The sequence below is a fragment of the Prenolepis imparis genome, unplaced genomic scaffold (genome assembly GCF_030444845.1).
Source record: "Prenolepis imparis isolate NDT839.2.m4 unplaced genomic scaffold, iyPreImpa1.0 SCAF_9, whole genome shotgun sequence".
Lineage (NCBI taxonomy): Eukaryota > Metazoa > Arthropoda > Insecta > Hymenoptera > Formicidae > Prenolepis > Prenolepis imparis.
This window is the reverse complement of record NW_028141167.1, coordinates 7,460,627-7,479,975: the sequence shown is the minus strand read 5'-3', so window position 1 is coordinate 7,479,975 and position 19,349 is coordinate 7,460,627. Positions and strand designations below refer to the sequence as shown.

Here is a 19,349-nt window from a genome sequence, read left to right as displayed (position 1 = left end):
ATATTTATGACTAATATTGAACACATAAAATATTTTGAGACAAAAAATATATAATAAAAATTAACTAATGACTTTCAAATAAAAATAGAAAATAGGCAACGAAAAAAAATTCTTAAATAACGGTATAATACTTTGTTTTACATGAAATACGTATTTCCGGAAAAGATTAATTAAAATGTTGAAACTGACCGTGAAACTCGACTCAAATGTAACGTCGAATTAAGTCATAATATTATACGAATGTGGCTGCCGAATTCGAGATTCTTATAACAATTCGTAAATATAAGAATAATAAAAATACGTCGATGAAATTGTTGAATAGGAATTTATATTATTTCGGGAGCCCGTGTGTCTGTACAGACGTGCGTAATCGACCGACTTCCTTCCGTTAGAAACCTGCTGAACCATGCCGGTATATGTGAAACCATCTGGCGCAGACTATGTAAGCGACCGATGCAACTTACAACGTCGAAACCGCACGTACGGCACAAGTTGCTAATAAATAAATTGTATATAATGTCTCCCAACTATATTATTTACTTTTTCATCCACGCGTAATTTTATATTCAGTATAAAACTGATAATATATTTACTATTCATAAAAAGAATTCCTGTGTTAAATATCATATTATATCAAAGTACTTTTCATCGACAAATATCAAATTCATCGTTAAACTTAGTACTGATTGATTGATGCCACGTAACAGAATTGAACTTCCGAATCGTATATATTGTATATAATCGGTATTTTAAATCGCACGGATATCAATGTGATGAGGAAATCGAAGTTACGATCACGCGAAGCAAAGACGTGTGCCATTCCTTACACAATTTTGTTTTATGATTTATGTATGGTCGGTCGAGTAAAACCAATATCCTTCGTTTAGCGAAGAAATTCGCAGAGGTTAATTCATCGTGCTATTTAAAAGCCTTCTCGCACGTATGAGTATCTGTTTACGTTTAAAATATTACTCCTGACACTCTACATACGTTTTCGCACGATAAAATCAAAATTTTATCTGTCAATATCTTTGATGCAACTGGAAATTGCGGCAGAATAAATTGAATTTGCGCTTAATTTCCTATCCCTAGACTGGACGGATAGTGTAAAATATAAATACCCTATTTGCTTTAGAAGCTACAAGAGTATAAAATCGGATACGAAGTGCCGAACTGATGTGCATCGTTGAACATACATTACAGTTAATCTTATTATAGCAACAGACTATATTAGAAACACATACACAGACACAGCAAGTAATAATGCGATGTCGCATTCAACTTGCCAATTTAAATGTGTTTGTCCTATTTAATATATTAGATGTTTGCAATCATTTTTTAGTACAGCTGCTTGATTAAAGTCTCATATTTTAATATTATCTCTAAAGAAGAAAATATTAAAACGACATTGTCAATATCCTAATTGTAAATGCTATTTAGATACTCGAATATTTAGCTACTCCACAGTTGTATTCAGATACAAATAATTAAATAAATAAATACATATATCTTAATACACAGTTTTTTTGCAAAAACTAAAATAATGTGATTGACGTGATATCCAGATATATAATTATATTTCTATTTGCCAGAAAAAATATATAAATGTTTATAGTTTACATTTTATATCTTCATTAAAAAGATTTTTCGATATGTGTCTGTATATTATAAAATTTATTTTAAAATTCAAAACGATATAAATAGAGGAAAAAAAATTTCGTATTATCGCAGTATCTTAATAGCATTCTTAAAAAAGGTGATGTAAATATAATACTTAAAATAATCAATTTAATGGCTTACGTGATAAAGTAAAAAAAAATATAATATCAATATCTACGTAACTCAAAAATCTTTATATCAATACTTTTTAAGAAACATGATATCTTGGCGTTCCATTTACTTCGACATTGTCCTAAAATTATTACCCCTTTTAGCTATTTCACACAGTTATTACAGTGTCCTAAAATTATTACCCCTTTTAGCTATTTCTTTCAATATTGTAGTAAACTTTTTTATGTAAAAATTTGTTTAGAGGTGATATTTTATCACTATTCTTTAATGCGGTGTTAAATTATTTTGTAATTAATTCTTATCCGAGATTTTTTCTACACAGAGAGAATTTTCTCTTAGAATTTACTCTGAAAATTATGGTAATCGTGGGACAATATGGTATGGAAAGAATTTTATGAGAATTTCTCTAATTAATATTTATCACAATAAAAATAATATCTATTACAATAAAATAAAAAATATGTTTTATATTTTATTGTGATAGATATTATTATTTTTATTGTGATAAATATTAATTAGAGAAATTCTCATAAAATCCTTTTCATACCATATTGTCCTACAATTACCATGATTTTCAGAGTAAATTCTAAGAGAAAATTCTCTGTGTAATTTAGTTAAAGCTAATTACTGAAATTAAAAAAAAATTTCTCGACTATGTCGTTAACACATTGAATGTCGTGATCAGTGTTTCGTATAAAAATATAACACCTACAATATTTAAAGAATTGCACAAATCATCAATACCAAAAAACAAACAACATATATACATTTATGAAAAGATTAATCATTAACGGGTTTAATGCATAGACAAATTATTCATAAAAATGTTTGCAAAGCTGGTTGAATTCGATACGATATTCAAAATAACAAGATACAGACTAGAGATTTATAATGCGTGCTGAGAAATCGACGACGAAGAGCCGGCGAGAGCACGTTGCGGCGCGGCAGCATCGCAGCTGACGTCCCGCGTGAGAGGCCGACGACGTCGATCCGATCGGCGCACATCCGAAAACGTAGGCGTAACACGAATCAGCCGGTATTAAATTCGTAAGGATGACGATGCGCGAGGGACGATAGCGAGATCGCGAGGCGAGAAGGAAAGACGGACGGAGACAGATAACGGTAATCTCTCAGAAGCGGTCGCGATAGGGACAGTCATCGTTGCGATGACGCAAATTGCAAGGCCGTCGATCGCGTGACCTTAATGAGTAATCAGTCTGGCAGTTTCGACTTCGAGCTTGTTGACAATTATTCACAATTATTGCGCCGATCGCGAGATCGCGCACTGTCAAACGCGTAGTGGCGCGTTTAGGACACGTATCTGATAAGCGCGAGGACGAAGGCGAACGAACGAGGAGAATGACAGCCGTCGCGGACGAGTGGCGCGACGTTACCGAGGTTTCGCGAGCCTCGTGAGAACGTTCCGAACGACCTTATATGACGAATCTCGCACGATCACCGAGTTGGCGAGCGCGGTTTCCTCGCGGACGATTCGGGATCGGCGTGCTCGGGCTACGCGCGCCTTTCGGTCGCGGGCGACGTGCAGCTGCGGCGATGCTCGCCGCGTGCCTCGCAGCAAATACGCGGGGCTCGACGCGTCATCGCGACGACACCCGCGGCTCAGCGATGTCGGATCGTCGTGTCGCGACGAGATAGCGATGGATGAGAGGCGAAACAAGCTGACAAATACCTCGTTTTTCCACGAGCTCTGAAATCTCCTCCCTGTTGTCGGCCATCTTAGCACCAGTCACTGACTCACAATGCACGCTGGGTAAAAACAAACGCGCCATCGCCGTGTCGCGGCGCTCCGATACGCTACGTCAGCGTCACCTGCAGAGTCGCGACCGAGGTATGTGTCAGCTGTTCGGCGCCTGTCAGATCCGTCAGCCGTCAGGTCCTTGCACAATGCTAGAGGTTTGTTCTTTTTAGCTGCACTGATGCACTAGTTCATCAGTGCAGCTAAAAAGAACAAACCTTAGGTGATAGCGATGGAATATCTATTTTCTGTTTCTGTTGGTGAATTTTATTTTTCACCAATATAAACGAAAAATAGATTTTATTCTATCGCTATTCCTATCGTTATCGCTAAAATTGTGCAAGGGGCTCAGTTGTGCACAGTCATAACTCAACTATTTGATATTCATTTTACGATGCGCATATGACATGCGAACATTTTTTTTCAATAACATTATTGTTGCTACAACAGTGCCTGATCTTATCCTATTTTTCGCTTTTTTTTGTTTGATATTCTGAGTTTTCATTCACTTGTTACTTTTTTGTGTTTCATGTCTAATTTGCACACACAATTGTTAAAAAGCTTTTTGTATTTTTATCGGTTATCGCGTTATCGGTTACGTCTGAATGCTGATTTTTTGTTAGTCTCATTTCTATTCAAAATATATTTTCATATTTAAAGAGCAAAAAAAACCACTGACGTATTCTTGTCTGTATTTATTCCCATTCAGAAAATTTTAATTTTTCATGGTTTTAATAAGTGAATAAGTACATAATATCTTCAAATTAATTAACAGATACATAAGTGTTCTACTCTTTTTTATAAAAAAATTTTCTATTAATATTTCATTAATAAATTTAGTGTTTTATTACTATAAAATTTTTAAGAAATATCTTTTACAGATAAAATTTACATTCTTATATAGTAATTTACAATATTTTATAAAAGTGTGAAAAAACTCAACTTTATCTTTATTTTTTACGAGTATATCTTATGAAACATATTTATTCTATAGAAACAGGAAATTAAATAATCGCACATACTTCGTTCAATTTATATATCCGTCGCAAATTAAGACTCTGTCAATGGTTATTAATTCCCCGTATTTTAGATCGGGCATACATGTCATATATTTATTGCGTCATGTAGTTTTCAACGTATGTATTATATATCAATTTTCTCCCTCATATCTCAAATGTTATCTCGAGTGTTACTTGAAATACATTTATAAAATACGCCAGCATCTCTTTTTCCTGGGAATTTCTACGAAATAAGATCTCAGAAAGACTTGTCATGTTCCCCTCTTTTAATTCTCTTTCGCGCAAGTGTACGTTCGGTACGACACACTTTCACGAATCACGACTCCGCTCCTGGCCACGTCGACATCGACAGTGTTAATATATTCCCGTTAGGCAGTACAGAGACAACAGTCTTCGTGCGTTTTTTGAAGAATTAAGTATTTATTCGTGGCTTGTAAAAATGAGTGATCGCACCGTCGTAATTGTCTCGGCTGTCAGGACACCCATAGGTGAAAAGCAAAGAATAATATGTAATACTTGTCAGTAAAATTAAACGCAGTAGTTGGTCGTTTTTAAGCTAACGAAGTGTACAAATAATTGTGGAATTTGAACTATATAAATATAATTTTAAAAATATTGTGCTATTTAAATTATTTCCAATAAACAATAAAAATTTGACTATCTTATAAAGTCATTCAGGTTATACACATGTGTACATACAGTATGAAAATATAATATTATATATATGCACATATAAAATACACACCCTGTATTACAATTATTATAATACTTTATAAAACACAATATAGTAATAATGAAAAAAATATATATATTGAGATGCATTAGAAAAAAAAGAAATAAATTCAGCTTATTTAAATACTTATTTAAAATATTTTTGTAATAATACCAAATCTATAAAATTTTTGTACTTTTTATAATAATTCAAATTTCTAATCTATAGGATCATTCTGTGAGTGCTTGTCTTCCTTGAAAGCATCAGAAATGGGAAGTATTGTTATTAAAGAAAGTCTAATAAGGGCTGGATTACAAGGAGCAGATGTTAACGAAGTCATCATGGGTCAGGTATCTATTTTGCACATATTTGCATTAGAAATATATCAGAATGTACATTTTCCAAATTTATCTAAATATATATATGTTTGTTAATACACATTTTCATCATACGTTTTTAGGTAGTTTCTACAGGAGAAGGCCAAAATCCTGCAAGACAAGCAGCAATAAATGCTGGAATACCTATTCATGTTCCTGCTTATCAAGTAAACATGTTATGTGGCTCTGGTCTAAAGTATGCAATCTATAATATGTTGTATAACAAATATATATATACACATGTTCTTAACCACGCAATAGTTTATCTTCAAATAACATAAAACTATAATATATCATGTAAATATGTTGCAGGTCTATAATAAATGGTTATTCTTCTATAAAAATAGGAGAAAGCGATATAATTGTAGCTGGTGGTCAAGAAAGTATGAGCAGAACACCGCACGCCATGTATCTCAGGAATGGTGTAAAATTTGGGAATTGTAATTTTTTCGATACACTGCTAGATGATGGTTTAACAGATGCCTTCTATAATATTCACATGGCAATCACAGGTAAATATTACAACTGGATACAATTCTATTATAAAAATTATAATTTTGTATAAATGTCATTACATCTTTTTATTATTTATATTTTTGGCAGCTGAAAATATTGCTGAAAAATATGCAATAAGTAGAGAGGCACAGGACTGTTATGCAAGTAAATCTCAGCAAAAGACAGAGAATGCTATTAATGCTGGATATTTCGTCAAAGAAATTATTCCAGTAACCATTACAAGTAAAAAAGAATCTATCGTTGTATCTAAGGATGAATTCCCGAAATTTGGAACGACTACAGAGAAACTTGCAAAATTAAAACCAGCGTTTAAACCAGTACGTAAATATTTGCTGTAACACATTTCGTTCTTTATTAAAAAAAAAGAAATGCAATTTTTGATATTATTATATTTCATTTAGAATAATGGCACAGTTACTGCCGGCAATGCATCCGGTATGAATGATGGCGCAGCTGCTGTAATTCTTATGTCTCAAGAAGTTGCTGAAAGTAAAGGAATTTCACCATTAGCCAAAATTGTTGCAGTAGCACAAGTTGGAGTTGACCCTCAGATTATGGGTATTGGCCCAATTGAAGCTGTTAAATTAGTCGTTAGTATATACTGTATATCTGTATTTAAATTAATTTTATATATTATGCTAACATAATGTAAAATGGAATACGATTATGTGTGGTGATTGGAAATGTATTTATTCTAGTTAAAAAAAGCTAATTGGTCAAAGGAAGAAGTGGATTTTTATGAGTTAAATGAGGCCTTTGCAGCACAAGCAATTATATGTATTCAAGAACTAGGATTGGATCCCGAGAAAGTAAATGTAAATGGCGGTGCTATCGCTTTAGGTCATCCTATTGGCATGTCTGGTAGGTCATTGAATTAATAGTCAAACTTTCTTCGACAAAATTCTCATTTCATAATAAAATTTTACGTTTCAGGAACAAGAATATTGGTCACCCTGTTACACACTTTAGAAAGAACTGGAAAGAAAAAGGGTGTTGCATCATTGTGCATCGGAGGAGGAATGGGCATTGCCATGGCTGTTGAAAGAAAATAACACAAAAATGTCTTCTCTATTTATATATATAAATCTTATATAAAGTTTATTATATTATATCTTATATGAAGTTTATTATATTTTTATTAAAGATTTTCTCGATAATAATGGCATTCCTCTTATGCTAAATGTTGAATAATGATCAGACATTTATTATGAAATTGTATAATAGAAATTTCTAGTGCTCAAGTTGCTTGTTTATTTAAACATGCAACTAGTATTTTATTATCCAGTTCTTTTTTAGGAGAATAATGTAATTAAATTAAATATTTTTACAATATATATTTCACAGTATTTTTATACATAATGTAAAAATATTTAGATAATGATAATGAAATATGTAAATCATATAAAATATTATCATGCTAATCTTTTTACCTAACAAGTAAGAAGTATAAAATAAACATTAAATAAAAAAAGTAAATCCAGAGTCTCTTATATATCTATATCAATCCTATATATAAATAATTATATATATATTATATATAATCAAATTAATCATATATATGGTATTGTGATTAATAGCACTAAAATCCAAGGATAAAAATAATAATTTAAATCCACTAAATCAAATCTTGTCACAAATATCATTTATTTTGTGGATTAATTTTTTGTTTCATCCCTACTTTCTAAAATTTGTTCGACAGCAGCAAGGCCTTCCTGCTGCCTTTGCTCAGTGCGTTTCTTTTTAAAAGTATATTTTGTATTCCTCATTTCCTTTGATGGACCGCTTAATCGCTTTAATTGTTCCTTGATAGCTGGTATAATCCGTATCTTAAATTATAATATAATTTTATTAGAGATAATATCCAATACAATAATTAGTTTTTCTTCTGAATATTTTTCTATCGAAGATTGGACTGTCATAATCATAAAATTAAATAAAATGTCTTAAGATGTTTTTATATAAATGCAATTGTGTGTCCTAAATTATATCATCTAAAAAGATATAAATATTTGAAGTTTTTAAAATTAATTAAGTTTCCTATACAAAGAAAAAAATATGATGTACTATAAATTATATAACACAATTGTTAGTGTCATTTATATATGTTACATTGCTGATATACTAAGAGGAATGGCAGGATAATATCCACAGTAAGAGTTTCCATCTTTATCAAAACAAGGAATAGGTTCTTCTAAAGGTTTCTGCGTAAGTACATCGATTTTTGGTATACAGAGTTTGGCATGTTTCTTTATTATATGCCCAAACAAAGAATCTACATTAACTGTTGAATCTTTCAAACAAAAGTAAGATCCCCAAAATTTTGAATTCAAAATCTTTTCATCTGGATGAGTTAATCTATGATAAAGCATCCCTTCTGACATTTGTTCCTCGACTACAGCTACAGTATCGCAATTTGCAACTACATTAGGTACATAAATGTCTTGTATAAGATTATCGCCAATATATAAACACCGTGGATCAGATTTTCCCGTTATACGAACGAGAAATTCTAATAGTTCATTCCAATTTCCTTGGCTATATATTTCACCTCGTTTTAAATCTTTGCTCGTAACACAACAACAAGTTTCATGATTATTTATAATAGTGATAAATGGTCGATTGGTAGTAAAGAAACCAGGTTTTCTTGCATAACATATTATAATATCGAAAAGAGATTGCCAGTCCTTTCCAAGAGCATAACTTGCAGTAAATCTTGCAAAATCTACATATGATCCAGTAAGAAGAAAGGTAGTAGATTTTTTCTTTACTTCTCTCAACCATGAAATTGTTTCTGGGCTACATTTACGCAAATATTTGTCAGGATTTGTCTTAATGTCACCATTAATTCCTTCGCCTAAGTGAAAATTGTCTTTGGAAAACATGTATATCAATCCATCCAATATATCAGGCCAAACATTATATTTATCCAAGGGGGACCCTCCACTTTCTTCATCAACCGCATCTACAGCTCGTGCAAACGCAACACTCGTTGGAATATCGAAATAATCCAGAAGACATCTTATTTTCTCAGATAGAGGACCGTTCCAGGTTGCCAGCATATTGTTACAGAAAGTATCTGTAACTTCCCACTTTTGTTCAGGATATATTTCTCTTATTTGATCTGTACTTAAGAGATGTGATCCATGGCACGCTCTGCGAATAACACCATCTGGGCTCACCCTGAGTATGTTTCCCCTTTCAATATCTAACAACAATCCCTTTTGCATGAAATCTAAATCATCATCTGTCAATGGCTTTAACAGATGCTTTGTACTGTATCTTCGTTCATTCACCAAGAATTTAGCTAATGTTTCATACTCCCTATGCATTAGATTTGTATTATTGTAACGGAGCAGGGTGTTATCCAAGTCAAAACCAATGCAATCATAGTCGGTGAATTTGAATACATCCATGTTACCTTTAATAGATTTAATAGATTCTTCAAATTTATTCAATGCTCTGGAACTATACTGACAAGAGTTCATATACACAATCGCACCGAACAATGTTCCTCTTCCACTAATTACACATTTATATACAGAGGCGTGTCTATATACATATACCTTGATAGTACTATGATAAAGACTCAAACCTCTAATCATATCTAAACGCGATTATCTTAGCAATATGTTGTTCGCGATGAACAAACATACGTTAACATTGTATATTATATTATATTTGGATAATTCTCTGCAGCTTTATGTTAAATACGATGCAAGTCAGTTCGGCACAAGTCAGATTGAGCAACCTTGAGATACTAAAAATACCTGAACCTTGTTTGACAAGAATTATCTCTAAATTCAATTTTCCAGACGCTTTCTTATCTATCTGCCTTAACTGAACAAGAACTTAATTTTTTGCGAGAATTTTATAACCTAAACGCAGCGTGTTTCGGTCGCGCGTAATTATCGCTTGCAGATTATCATTGAAAAAAAAATCACCAGACAATAGGGAGAGCAATTGCGATTTTCAATTTACTCACGTTTGGCGGGATATGAACACAACGGATGTTCCTCGCCTGCACGAAGAACATGTCAAACTTGAAGGAGTCTCCGCGTGGATCCGTAAATACGCAGTCCTTCATTACGACGTTCATATATCTGTAAGAAGAAAAAAACACCGGTATACATATAATGTTATTAAATTGAGAGCGAAAAAGATTATCTCGTATTGAGTCGAATCGATTCTTTACTTTAAGAAAAGAAAGACGTCGTTGATTAATTTCGATGTGCGTATAATTTACGAGATGCTTCGTTCACCGCAACAGTTACATACATACTATTATTGATAAATTTTTAAACACAATGACTATATTTTTTTTAAAGAGCGAACTTCACGTCGGAGCGAAAATGAAAGTTACGTACGCGTCGGCCTGTTCGACAATGCCGAAAATCAACGCTTCGTTTCGCAGATCTATCGTCGTTCGCTGTTTTTCCACAGCTTTTAGCAGAATTGACAGGCTGTTGTAGAAAAAATGTCTCTCGCGTTTACAGTACACGGCCATCGCGAACGTAAACGGGAACGCGCAAAACACGCCGACACATCGGTCGACCGGCAGGAACGAACTGACTGAAGTCGCACGTGGGAGGTCACGTGACTGTGGCGCGCGCGGTGTACTTTTTCGCGCGTAAATTTCGATCAATATAAACATATTTATATATAGGAATATATTGTATGCGTATGCTTATGTTCTTATATATATGTTATAGAAATGTATATAGCGCGCTTTGTGGTACTATGTGCTTGTAAAATGTTTAATGTCTTTCATATTTAATTTATAATTAATTTTGTTATCTCTTTAATCAACCTGTTTTATTGTGCCATAACAACGGTAGATTGTTATAATATAGTAAACGATTCGACATACTGTGATAAATTTACTATATATATATATATATATATATATATATATAGTAATAGATTATAAAATATATTTATTTTAGTTATAAGAGTATTTATGTCTCTTATAAATGTAATTATTTAATCGTAATTATAGATTATATCTGTTATAAGTTGATTCGATCGAAAATTAATAAAACTATTCTCAAGTAAGTAAAAAAAGTGTATTCGTTTATAATTATAATTTGTAATAGCATATTTATGTCCTTTTATATATAAGTATTAGGTAATATTAATGAAGATACATTAATAAAGATATATACATAGTTTTACGTAATTATTAATATTTAAATTCTACATATCTCTCGAATAAATCTCGAATAATCTAAACGTAATAATAATTCAATAAGTATATTATCTTGCAATAACAATGTCAATTAATTTATCCTTTTTTTACTTTAAGAAACAGATTTAAAAAAAAAGAAAAGTTGCATTTCATCTTTTTGACAGAAAGCAGCGAAATATATATATATATATATATGGAATAGACATATCAAATATCAAATAAAATAAAATAAAAGTATATAAATTAAATACACGAGCGCCGACAATTGTAATTTGATTTTGCTTTAAACGCATTATTAATTAATCTCGAGGCTCGCTCTCTTTCGGAAGATGTTAAATGCGTTATCATGGGGAGAGATTTGATTTGTCCTCGTATTATACTACTACCGTGAACCCGATGTTAGTCTATATATAGTCACTTATAGCCGTCATTGCTAGAGGAATTAGGTTACTTCCCAACGGATATACAAAAGGGTCTTATAAATGGTCGTATCCTACGTGTATATATCTAAAACAATCACGTACAAATATTTCCGCGTAACTGTCTCTTTTCCTCATCAACAACTTGTCACTTAAAAAATTAATAGTTTTGACAGTTAATTTGAAAATATTATTGTGAAAGAGTTCAGTCATATTATTATATAATATTGATATCGAAATATGCTTCAGAAATAAAATAATTTTGATAAAAAAGCTTATCGATGACCAGTATTGTTATGTCACAAGAAAAACTGTAAATTGCTGCTAATCATTTATATATAATAATAATAATACAATACGATCTTATTATTCATTATACATTGCGTTACATAATATAATTATTTATTTTCTCAGGCAGAGAGTGTCGCGATATTTCGGTACGAATCCATATAATATCCCGCGATTTTATATCTTACGTAGCTTTCGGATCTGATGCAGGTTCTTATGAAAATTACGCGTTACGAAATAACATTCAACACTCGGACGTCATCGTTTAAGATTCATTTCATTCATCTCGTTTTGCTTTTGTCTGCCCCTTCGGTTTCCAACGTGTACTTTAACGTTCGCCAACATGAAAGGCAACTATCCTTTCAAGTCAGAACAGATCGATAGTTTCTGCAAAATGTGTCATATAGCAGCGGCATTTTTCTCCCTTCGAAGTTTATTATTCGGTGCCGTGCGACCCACCGCGATGAGTGCCTTCTTCCTGTGATCTACCGGTCTCTTTCTCCCCAATCGCGCATCTCTGTCCATCTGCCCCCTTTTCCCCCTTTCGGTATGCGCCTTTTACTTCCCCTCACCCTCCGCGGCTTCCCTCGACGCGCACCGCTAATCAACTTCCTGGATGGGGCACATTATCTGCCTGATTGCTGGCAGATCCGCGGCGATACCTAAAGCTCACCGGCATATCTAGCCGATCTCGGCAGCTGATCGCACGCGCGAAAAGCCTTGCGGATGTCACTCGCGCCCGCAATCGACGCAACGGTACAATGATCCTGAATGTAACAGATCGGGTGTGACCTCCTTTGGGGTCTTACCCCGTCATCTCCTCGGGACCAGTGTTGGCTCTCGCGCGCTCGTGATAGTTCCTGGTGGTCCGCGCGAAAGCATCGTCGTGTGTCGCGATGCGCTACCGAACGATTTACACGTGCTTCGATAATCGTTCACGAGGAAAAGTGTCGGTTTACAGAGTTTGATTGCGGAGACCGTAAACGAAAGGAAGCGACGTAGAAAAAAAACATAGAAGATCAAGGATATTCATTATTTCATTTCTACGACGATGTAAATTTTTGTAATTAAAACTCTGCAATTTTATATATATTTGAAAAAATATATTTCTTCCACACTCGATAATTTAGAAAAATTGGACATCGTTGATATATCTGAATAAATCAAGATGATTCACGTCGTGGAAAAATGCAGCACAGCCATAAAGACCGCGGGATGAAGATTCGGAAGGTCTATCCTGATATCCCTCGCGTTACAGAGGAAGACATCTCACGAAATCTCGAAGCTACGTGCTTTTGAAGCTCAAAGGATGTCTTTAGGACAACGTATTTCCGGGGCTGTTGCGGTTCTCCGCGGAACCTCGATCTCGGAGGCCAAGGAGGGTGGCCAGACGTAAAAGATTTCTAATATTTTTATCGATAATCCGAGCTACTTCTCACTTGAGATGTCTTCCAGGTCGTGCACAGAGCAGGATATCGAGAAGATGACATCCGAAGAAGAGGTCGAGGCGAAGGCGCAGCGTAAAGTGACGGTGCTCGATAGATTACAGATAGTAAGCTTTTTAGAATCAAATTTATGCACAATATTTTAAGAATGCTATCCTTCAATTTTATTTCATTTAAATCGATCGCTTTCTGCGATGAAAAAAAACACATCACGTTTTATGAAAATCATTTTCTTGAAATATATAAAATACGAGAAAAAAAATGGAGAGAAAAATAAGTGGACGAGAAAAGATTATTAAATTTCACTGTGGGGAATGTAGGTAATAGAATGGATGGGAAATAATTTGCTTCTGGCACTGACCATCGCTGGAGTTTTGGTGGGTCTAGGTCTCGGATTTCTAGGACGATTGGCGGATCTCACTCCGCAATCTATAACTCTCGTTAGTTTTCCGGGAGAGATTCTTATGCGGATGCTGAAGATGTTTATCCTGCCACTTATTATCTCGTCGCTAATCTCGGGTAATTATAATCAATCCATTTCATCTCGAGGAGATGATCAATGGAGACAGAGAAAACAAAATCTAATTATGTAATATTAAAAAAGGAAGAATATTATTTTAAACATTAAAGTTTTATATTGATGCAGCAGAAATATTATATGCTTAAAATTTATTTTTCGACCCGCTTTTTTATTTCCTCGTTTCCGTGGAAATTTGACATTCGAGAGATGTATTAATTTCAGGAATGGCACAACTAGACGTTCAAAGATCAGGAAGGATAGGGGTCAGAGCGTTAACATATTATTCGATAACAACCATTCTCGCTGCCATCGTGGGCATCGCGATGGTGCTGATGATCCATCCGGGTGATCCGCGGATCAAAACTACGGTCACAGCGATGGTGAAAGCCGAGGAGACGAAAGTCTCCACTGTAGACGCAATCCTCGATATAATTCGGTATGAATAAAAAAAAAAACAGCCTATCAATTTCATGATTCGTGATTATGTCCGAAAATCTTACGTTCTCAGAAACATGGTACCGGAGAATCTGGTGCAAGCATGCTTCCAGCAGGTTCAGACTTCCTACGTAAAGAAGAAAGTAATCGCAATCAGTACTAATCAGAGCGAGTATATAACAGAGTCGACGTTGGTTTACAAGGACGGCACAAACGTGATGGGCATGATTGTGTTCTGTATTATCTTCGGCGTGCTCGCGGGCCAGATAGGACCTCGCGGCAAACTGATGGTGGATTTTTTCGTAGTGCTAAACGAGATTATCATGAAACTCGTCACGATCGTCGTGGTCTGGTATGAAATAATATTAAAATGATTTATACTTGCATCACGAACGGATATCGAGAAATATAAACGATTATATGTATAATCTATTTAAAAATAATTTTCATATTATTAACCTTTTTTAAGAAAGTAGAGGAAGAGAAAAAAATATATAAATTAATAATAAAAATGTAAAAGTTAATTTTATATTTGTTATTTCAATTTAGAGTATAGCTATCGTCTTTTTTTGATTTTTAACTATTTCCCGTTGTATAATATAATCACGATAAAATCGCTACAGGTATTCTCCGTTCGGAATTATGTGTCTGATAGCTGGGAAAATTATGTCGATTACAAATTTGGCGGCAACTGCTCAAATGTTAGGTCTATACATGGTGACTGTGATATTGGGTTTGATGATTCACGCGATCATCACATTGCCGACGATCTATTGGTTTATTACTCGAAAAAATCCAGCTGTGTTCTTTAGAGGGATGATGCAAGCCTGGGTGACTGCGCTGGGTACAGCTTCGAGGTAATAATCGATTTGTTTCACTTGCATATTATATATAATATAAATATTTTCAAGGAATGTTTAAACAGATTTAATTCTTCACTACATTATCTTAAGATTGATTCAAAAGTTAATTCAAAGATGACTTTAGAATTAATTTAAATATCATGACATGACACACATTCATATCTATATATATTATGTTGACTGATTAAACATAAAAATCTAGCATAATTGAATAATGTAAATACAGATTTACAGTCCTGTAAGTACCACAGGCATTTATATCAAACAGTTCATGCTGATTCTGAGGCAGCCTCACTTTTATTTTTTTTTTCTAAGAAGACGGCTTAAAATTTATCTTTTATATCTTCTTTTTATGATTGAATAACTTCGAGTCATTTTCTAAGGTAATGAAATAAGATATTGCTTCGAATGTTATAAATTTGATTATAGTGCAGCAACTTTGCCTATAACTTTTCGTTGTCTCGAAGAAAACAACAAGATCGATTCACGAGTGACACGCTTCGTCGTGGCAGTTGGTGCTACCGTAAATATGGACGGTACGGCTCTTTACGAAGCCGTGGCTGCGATCTTCATCGCGCAATTGAATGGAATCTCACTTGGATTCGTTGAAGTTATTACAGTGAGGTATACATAATTCATATTTACTGAAGATAATTTTTTTTATATATTATTAATTTGATTAAATCACATTATTAATCAAAAGGATCTTAATATATCTGATTAGTAAATTAAAAAAAAAAAATGCTATTTCTGCTCTAAGATTTATCTGAACTTTTTACAGCCTTACAGCTACCTTGGCAAGCGTCGGGGCTGCAAGCATCCCCAGCGCTGCATTGGTCACCATGCTATTGGTGCTAACCGCCTTGGGTCTTCCTACGAATGATATTTCTCTATTGTTCGCTATCGACTGGATGCTGTAAGTTACACGTGTATTTTTACCGTTTCTCTCTGAATTAGAGCAAGCGTTTCGTTTTTCAAGTGATCGGATCAGGACTTCGATCAATGTTTTGGGCGATGGTTACGGGGCCGGAATAGTTTATCACTTAAGCAAAGCGGAACTAGATCAGATGGACGAGGAACGAAGATTGGAAGGCTTGGAAATCGGGAGACCTTTCGAAACTACCATCGAAAGCTGCCAACGAGAAGAAATAGTAGCACACGAACAAACCTCCGAGACAAAAATTTGACTTCTTGGACGTCCTCAACGAAATCATGATGTTACATATATCGTCGTATGTAATAACGATTGATTTTCATTGCCGAAATCAATTTTTTCCCATAAATTAAAAGTTAAATTTAACATATTTCAGAATATAACTGTTATTTAAAATATATATAATTATTAAGAATATTGTAGATATGAAATTTATATTTAGTTATGAATTTTATTAATATATATATCATATGACTTTGTTTTTGTAGCGATCGCTAACAGCTGGCAGTAGAGAGCGAATGAATTAAAAGTGTTAAACGTTGAAGTAGAAAATGTGAGCATATTAAGTACAAAACTAACAAAAACTGTATTTCTTATTTTTTTAGCGTGTGAGAACTCTTCTGTTAATTTGAAATATTAAAGAATATTAATATATCAGAATAATAATGTACAGTAAAATAGAAATATAAGATATAGTAAATTATTATGCATTGCATCAGAGCAAGTAAATAATCCTTAAGACGCTTAAAATATTCATCCAATAATATTTAAAGGAAATATATTATATGATATGAATAATTTAAGCATTTTTTCAATGATAGATTAGCTACGACAATAATTAATATTTGAAGCGGGAAATTATGTGAATCTTTTTCTTGCATTGCACACACACACACACACACACATCTTCTTAACATGAAAAAATATGATTTTTAATAAATGACTTATGTAATTATACAACTGTATAATATTATGTATAATTATTGCGTTATCATAAACGCTGCGAGTCACTCGTTTTCTTTTTCAAAAGACATGTGTAAACAATTTCAGATAAAAATTTTATTAATTTCAAAATATAAGATAAGAAAAAAATTTACATAATTTCTTGCTTTTAACGTCATAATTTAATATGGTGAAATCAAGAGCTTTAAAGATAATAATAATTTATACGAATGTGTTCATAAGTGTTGCATGTATAAATATAGATATATAAGGTTTTATCGATATTATCGATATTCTTAATTAAGACAGTAATTAATAATTTATTATGCAAATCTATTATACATTCAATAAAGAATGGCTGCTTATGTTTCTATTGCATTAGCTTTTGTATTGATATTTCTATCTTTATATTTAAATACTATATAATATATAAATACCGTAATCGGTATATCGTAATATTAAAAGTGTATTCTATGTACATATCAATATACTTATATATCGCATAAATATTTTATCGTTTATTTGCACAATATTGAAAATACTTGAGTGAAAAAAATACAACGATTCTTAATGACTGACTTACGTTTAATTATGTAACTTCATGATATTATGTATTTATAGAATTGCGTTATCAGAAGCGCCGCGAATCATCGCTGTTGTTTTCAATAAACGTGAACCATCCCATATAAAAATCTGATTCATCATTAAGAAATTCATATCGATTTTAAGCATATGTATGTGTGCACAAAAATGTATATTATTTGCATTATTATAAGAAAGGATACGTCCAGAATAATACATATGTCTGTAGAAAGTTTTGCAGAATAATTATTGTTAAGGAAAATAAACGTCTGAAAAGAAAAATTATTTTTACGAATTGCTCTTTAAAGGATACACAAAGTCCTCCAAAGAAACCACTCGTTAATAAATGCCGTCTGCTAATAAAATATTTTTTCCACTGACCACCAGCTTTCATTAATAGCATTGCCTATAAAGATGTTTGTAACATTATGTACAATTATTGTCAATACTATTGTTAAGGCAATCTTACCCATAGCCCGAAAACTGCAAAGATATAAAATCCAAATCCATATAACCCAGTCAATCCTAGCAAGCCAGCTGTACCCCCTGATAAAGCTGCCATTGATATTTTACAATATTCTACCACTGCAGCATTGTTTACAACTGCTGCCTCACTATACGCAATAATCTCTGCAATATGCAACCACATTTAAACCTGTTATTACTCATCATTATTATAATTAATTTATTCATAATCTATTAATTTTTATTCACTGCAATGTTTCTAAATAGCAAATAAATAACGAGCATAACCTCTCAAGAGAATATTTATGGAATTTCCTAATTTCCTACCGTTTGCTACTTGCATGATTTTTGCGATAATTTTCTTACTTACCGCCACTTTTCTCCTGCTTTGTTTTTATTTTTCCCAACATTACTTTGTGACTTATAGAAACGTTAACCTAACGGAGCGAAAATAAATGACTTGACTGAATACAACGATATTCGCGTCAGCTGTGATCAGCTGCTACTATTAAGAAACGTCACGTCAGCTTCTGCGCAAGAACTAATGTCTATGTGGCGGCAAGTTCAAATAAAATAAATAACTTGCAGCACAGACAAAATACTGTATTCATCGATACTTGTAGTTATAAATTATCTATCAATTATGTCAATATTATACCACTCTGTCTATCACTGTGATATATACAATGGATATGCAAATTTTAATCAGTAGTCATTCTCATATTATATTATCGCGTTGATAAAGAGAAATAGTAATAAATATATAGATGATACTATATTTATTGCTTGAAGAATTTATTCTGTTTTATGTTGAAAATCTTGGCAAGGATTGGTGGCAACAAAGACGGGCCACAAGATTTTAATAATCATTTGCTGTAATTTGAGAATGTTATGAAACAGCTATTGTTAAACGATTTATTTATCGATATCCTATAATATACCCTCGTAAATAAATTGTTTGACACAATATTGACTTAATAATTTATTAAGTATTGATTGATAATTTGCAAATCTATAGATAAATTGTGTTAAATCAAAAGGATAGCAGAATTTAAAATCCATCGTCGATATTGTAAATTTACTAAAATTATTAATAAATT

General features: G+C 32.9%; 6 protein-coding genes across 17 annotated transcripts in view; 2 read left to right on the top strand and 4 right to left on the bottom strand.

Moving 5' to 3' along the window:
• LOC145940340 (uncharacterized) overlaps window positions 1–3,602 on the bottom strand; it is a 149,879-nt gene extending 146,277 nt beyond the window's left edge. For 3 of the 9 annotated variants that reach the window (XM_083045358.1, XM_083045372.1, XM_083045380.1), the window contains exon 1: window positions 3,482–3,602. In XM_083045358.1, the coding sequence (XP_082901484.1) occupies window positions 3,482–3,581 (100 nt within the window). In that variant the 5' untranslated portion in view covers window positions 3,582–3,602. The remainder of the gene's footprint in view (window positions 1–3,481) is intronic. The other 6 variants (XM_083045360.1, XM_083045381.1, XM_083045373.1 and 3 more) reach the window with 2 other exon arrangements.
• Window positions 3,603–4,805: 1,203 nt separating this feature from the next.
• Acat2 (Acetyl-CoA acetyltransferase 2) lies at window positions 4,806–7,331 on the top strand. The gene is made up of 8 exons (XM_083045409.1): window positions 4,806–5,054; window positions 5,507–5,628; window positions 5,739–5,851; window positions 5,968–6,167; window positions 6,259–6,488; window positions 6,573–6,761; window positions 6,870–7,032; window positions 7,105–7,331. The coding sequence occupies exons 1-8, from the start codon at window positions 5,006–5,008 to the stop codon at window positions 7,221–7,223; spliced, it is 1,185 nt and encodes a 394-aa protein (XP_082901535.1). The 5' UTR covers window positions 4,806–5,005; the 3' UTR covers window positions 7,224–7,331.
• A 465-nt stretch (window positions 7,332–7,796) lies between these two features.
• On the bottom strand, window positions 7,797–10,746 carry LOC145940352 (U7 snRNA-associated Sm-like protein LSm10). The gene is made up of 3 exons (XM_083045411.1): window positions 10,536–10,746; window positions 10,154–10,271; window positions 7,797–7,997 (listed from the first exon to the last, which is right to left on the bottom strand). Exons 1-3 carry the CDS (start codon window positions 10,673–10,675, stop codon window positions 7,827–7,829), a joined length of 429 nt encoding a protein of 142 aa, XP_082901537.1. The 5' UTR covers window positions 10,676–10,746; the 3' UTR covers window positions 7,797–7,826.
• Nt5a (5' nucleotidase A) lies at window positions 8,011–10,146 on the bottom strand. The gene has a single exon (XM_083045405.1). It carries the CDS (start codon window positions 9,771–9,773, stop codon window positions 8,277–8,279), a length of 1,497 nt encoding a protein of 498 aa, XP_082901531.1. The 5' UTR covers window positions 9,774–10,146; the 3' UTR covers window positions 8,011–8,276.
• A 1,969-nt stretch (window positions 10,747–12,715) lies between the features above and the next one.
• Window positions 12,716–17,383, top strand: Eaat-2 (excitatory amino acid transporter 2). 3 transcript variants are annotated; one of them, XM_083046014.1, is made up of 10 exons: window positions 12,716–13,116; window positions 13,194–13,455; window positions 13,519–13,615; window positions 13,829–14,027; window positions 14,251–14,464; window positions 14,537–14,815; window positions 15,087–15,320; window positions 15,756–15,950; window positions 16,108–16,242; window positions 16,306–17,383. In XM_083046014.1, exons 2-10 carry the CDS (start codon window positions 13,373–13,375, stop codon window positions 16,511–16,513), a joined length of 1,644 nt encoding a protein of 547 aa, XP_082902140.1. In that variant the 5' UTR covers window positions 12,716–13,116; window positions 13,194–13,372; the 3' UTR covers window positions 16,514–17,383. The 3 variants fall into 3 exon arrangements, with proteins under 3 accessions (XP_082902140.1, XP_082902142.1, XP_082902139.1); XM_083046016.1 differs by having other exon boundaries at window positions 12,716–13,455; window positions 16,306–16,558; window positions 16,749–17,383; XM_083046013.1 differs by having other exon boundaries at window positions 12,716–13,455.
• A 213-nt stretch (window positions 17,384–17,596) lies between these two features.
• On the bottom strand, window positions 17,597–18,774 carry Emc6 (ER membrane protein complex subunit 6). 2 transcript variants are annotated; one of them, XM_083046018.1, is made up of 5 exons: window positions 18,620–18,774; window positions 18,254–18,414; window positions 18,098–18,190; window positions 17,988–18,007; window positions 17,597–17,895 (listed from the first exon to the last, which is right to left on the bottom strand). In XM_083046018.1, the coding sequence occupies exons 1-5, from the start codon at window positions 18,657–18,659 to the stop codon at window positions 17,865–17,867; spliced, it is 345 nt and encodes a 114-aa protein (XP_082902144.1). In that variant the 5' UTR covers window positions 18,660–18,774; the 3' UTR covers window positions 17,597–17,864. The 2 variants fall into 2 exon arrangements, with proteins under 2 accessions (XP_082902144.1, XP_082902143.1); XM_083046017.1 differs by lacking the exon at window positions 17,988–18,007.
• Window positions 18,775–19,349: the final 575 nt, after the last annotated feature.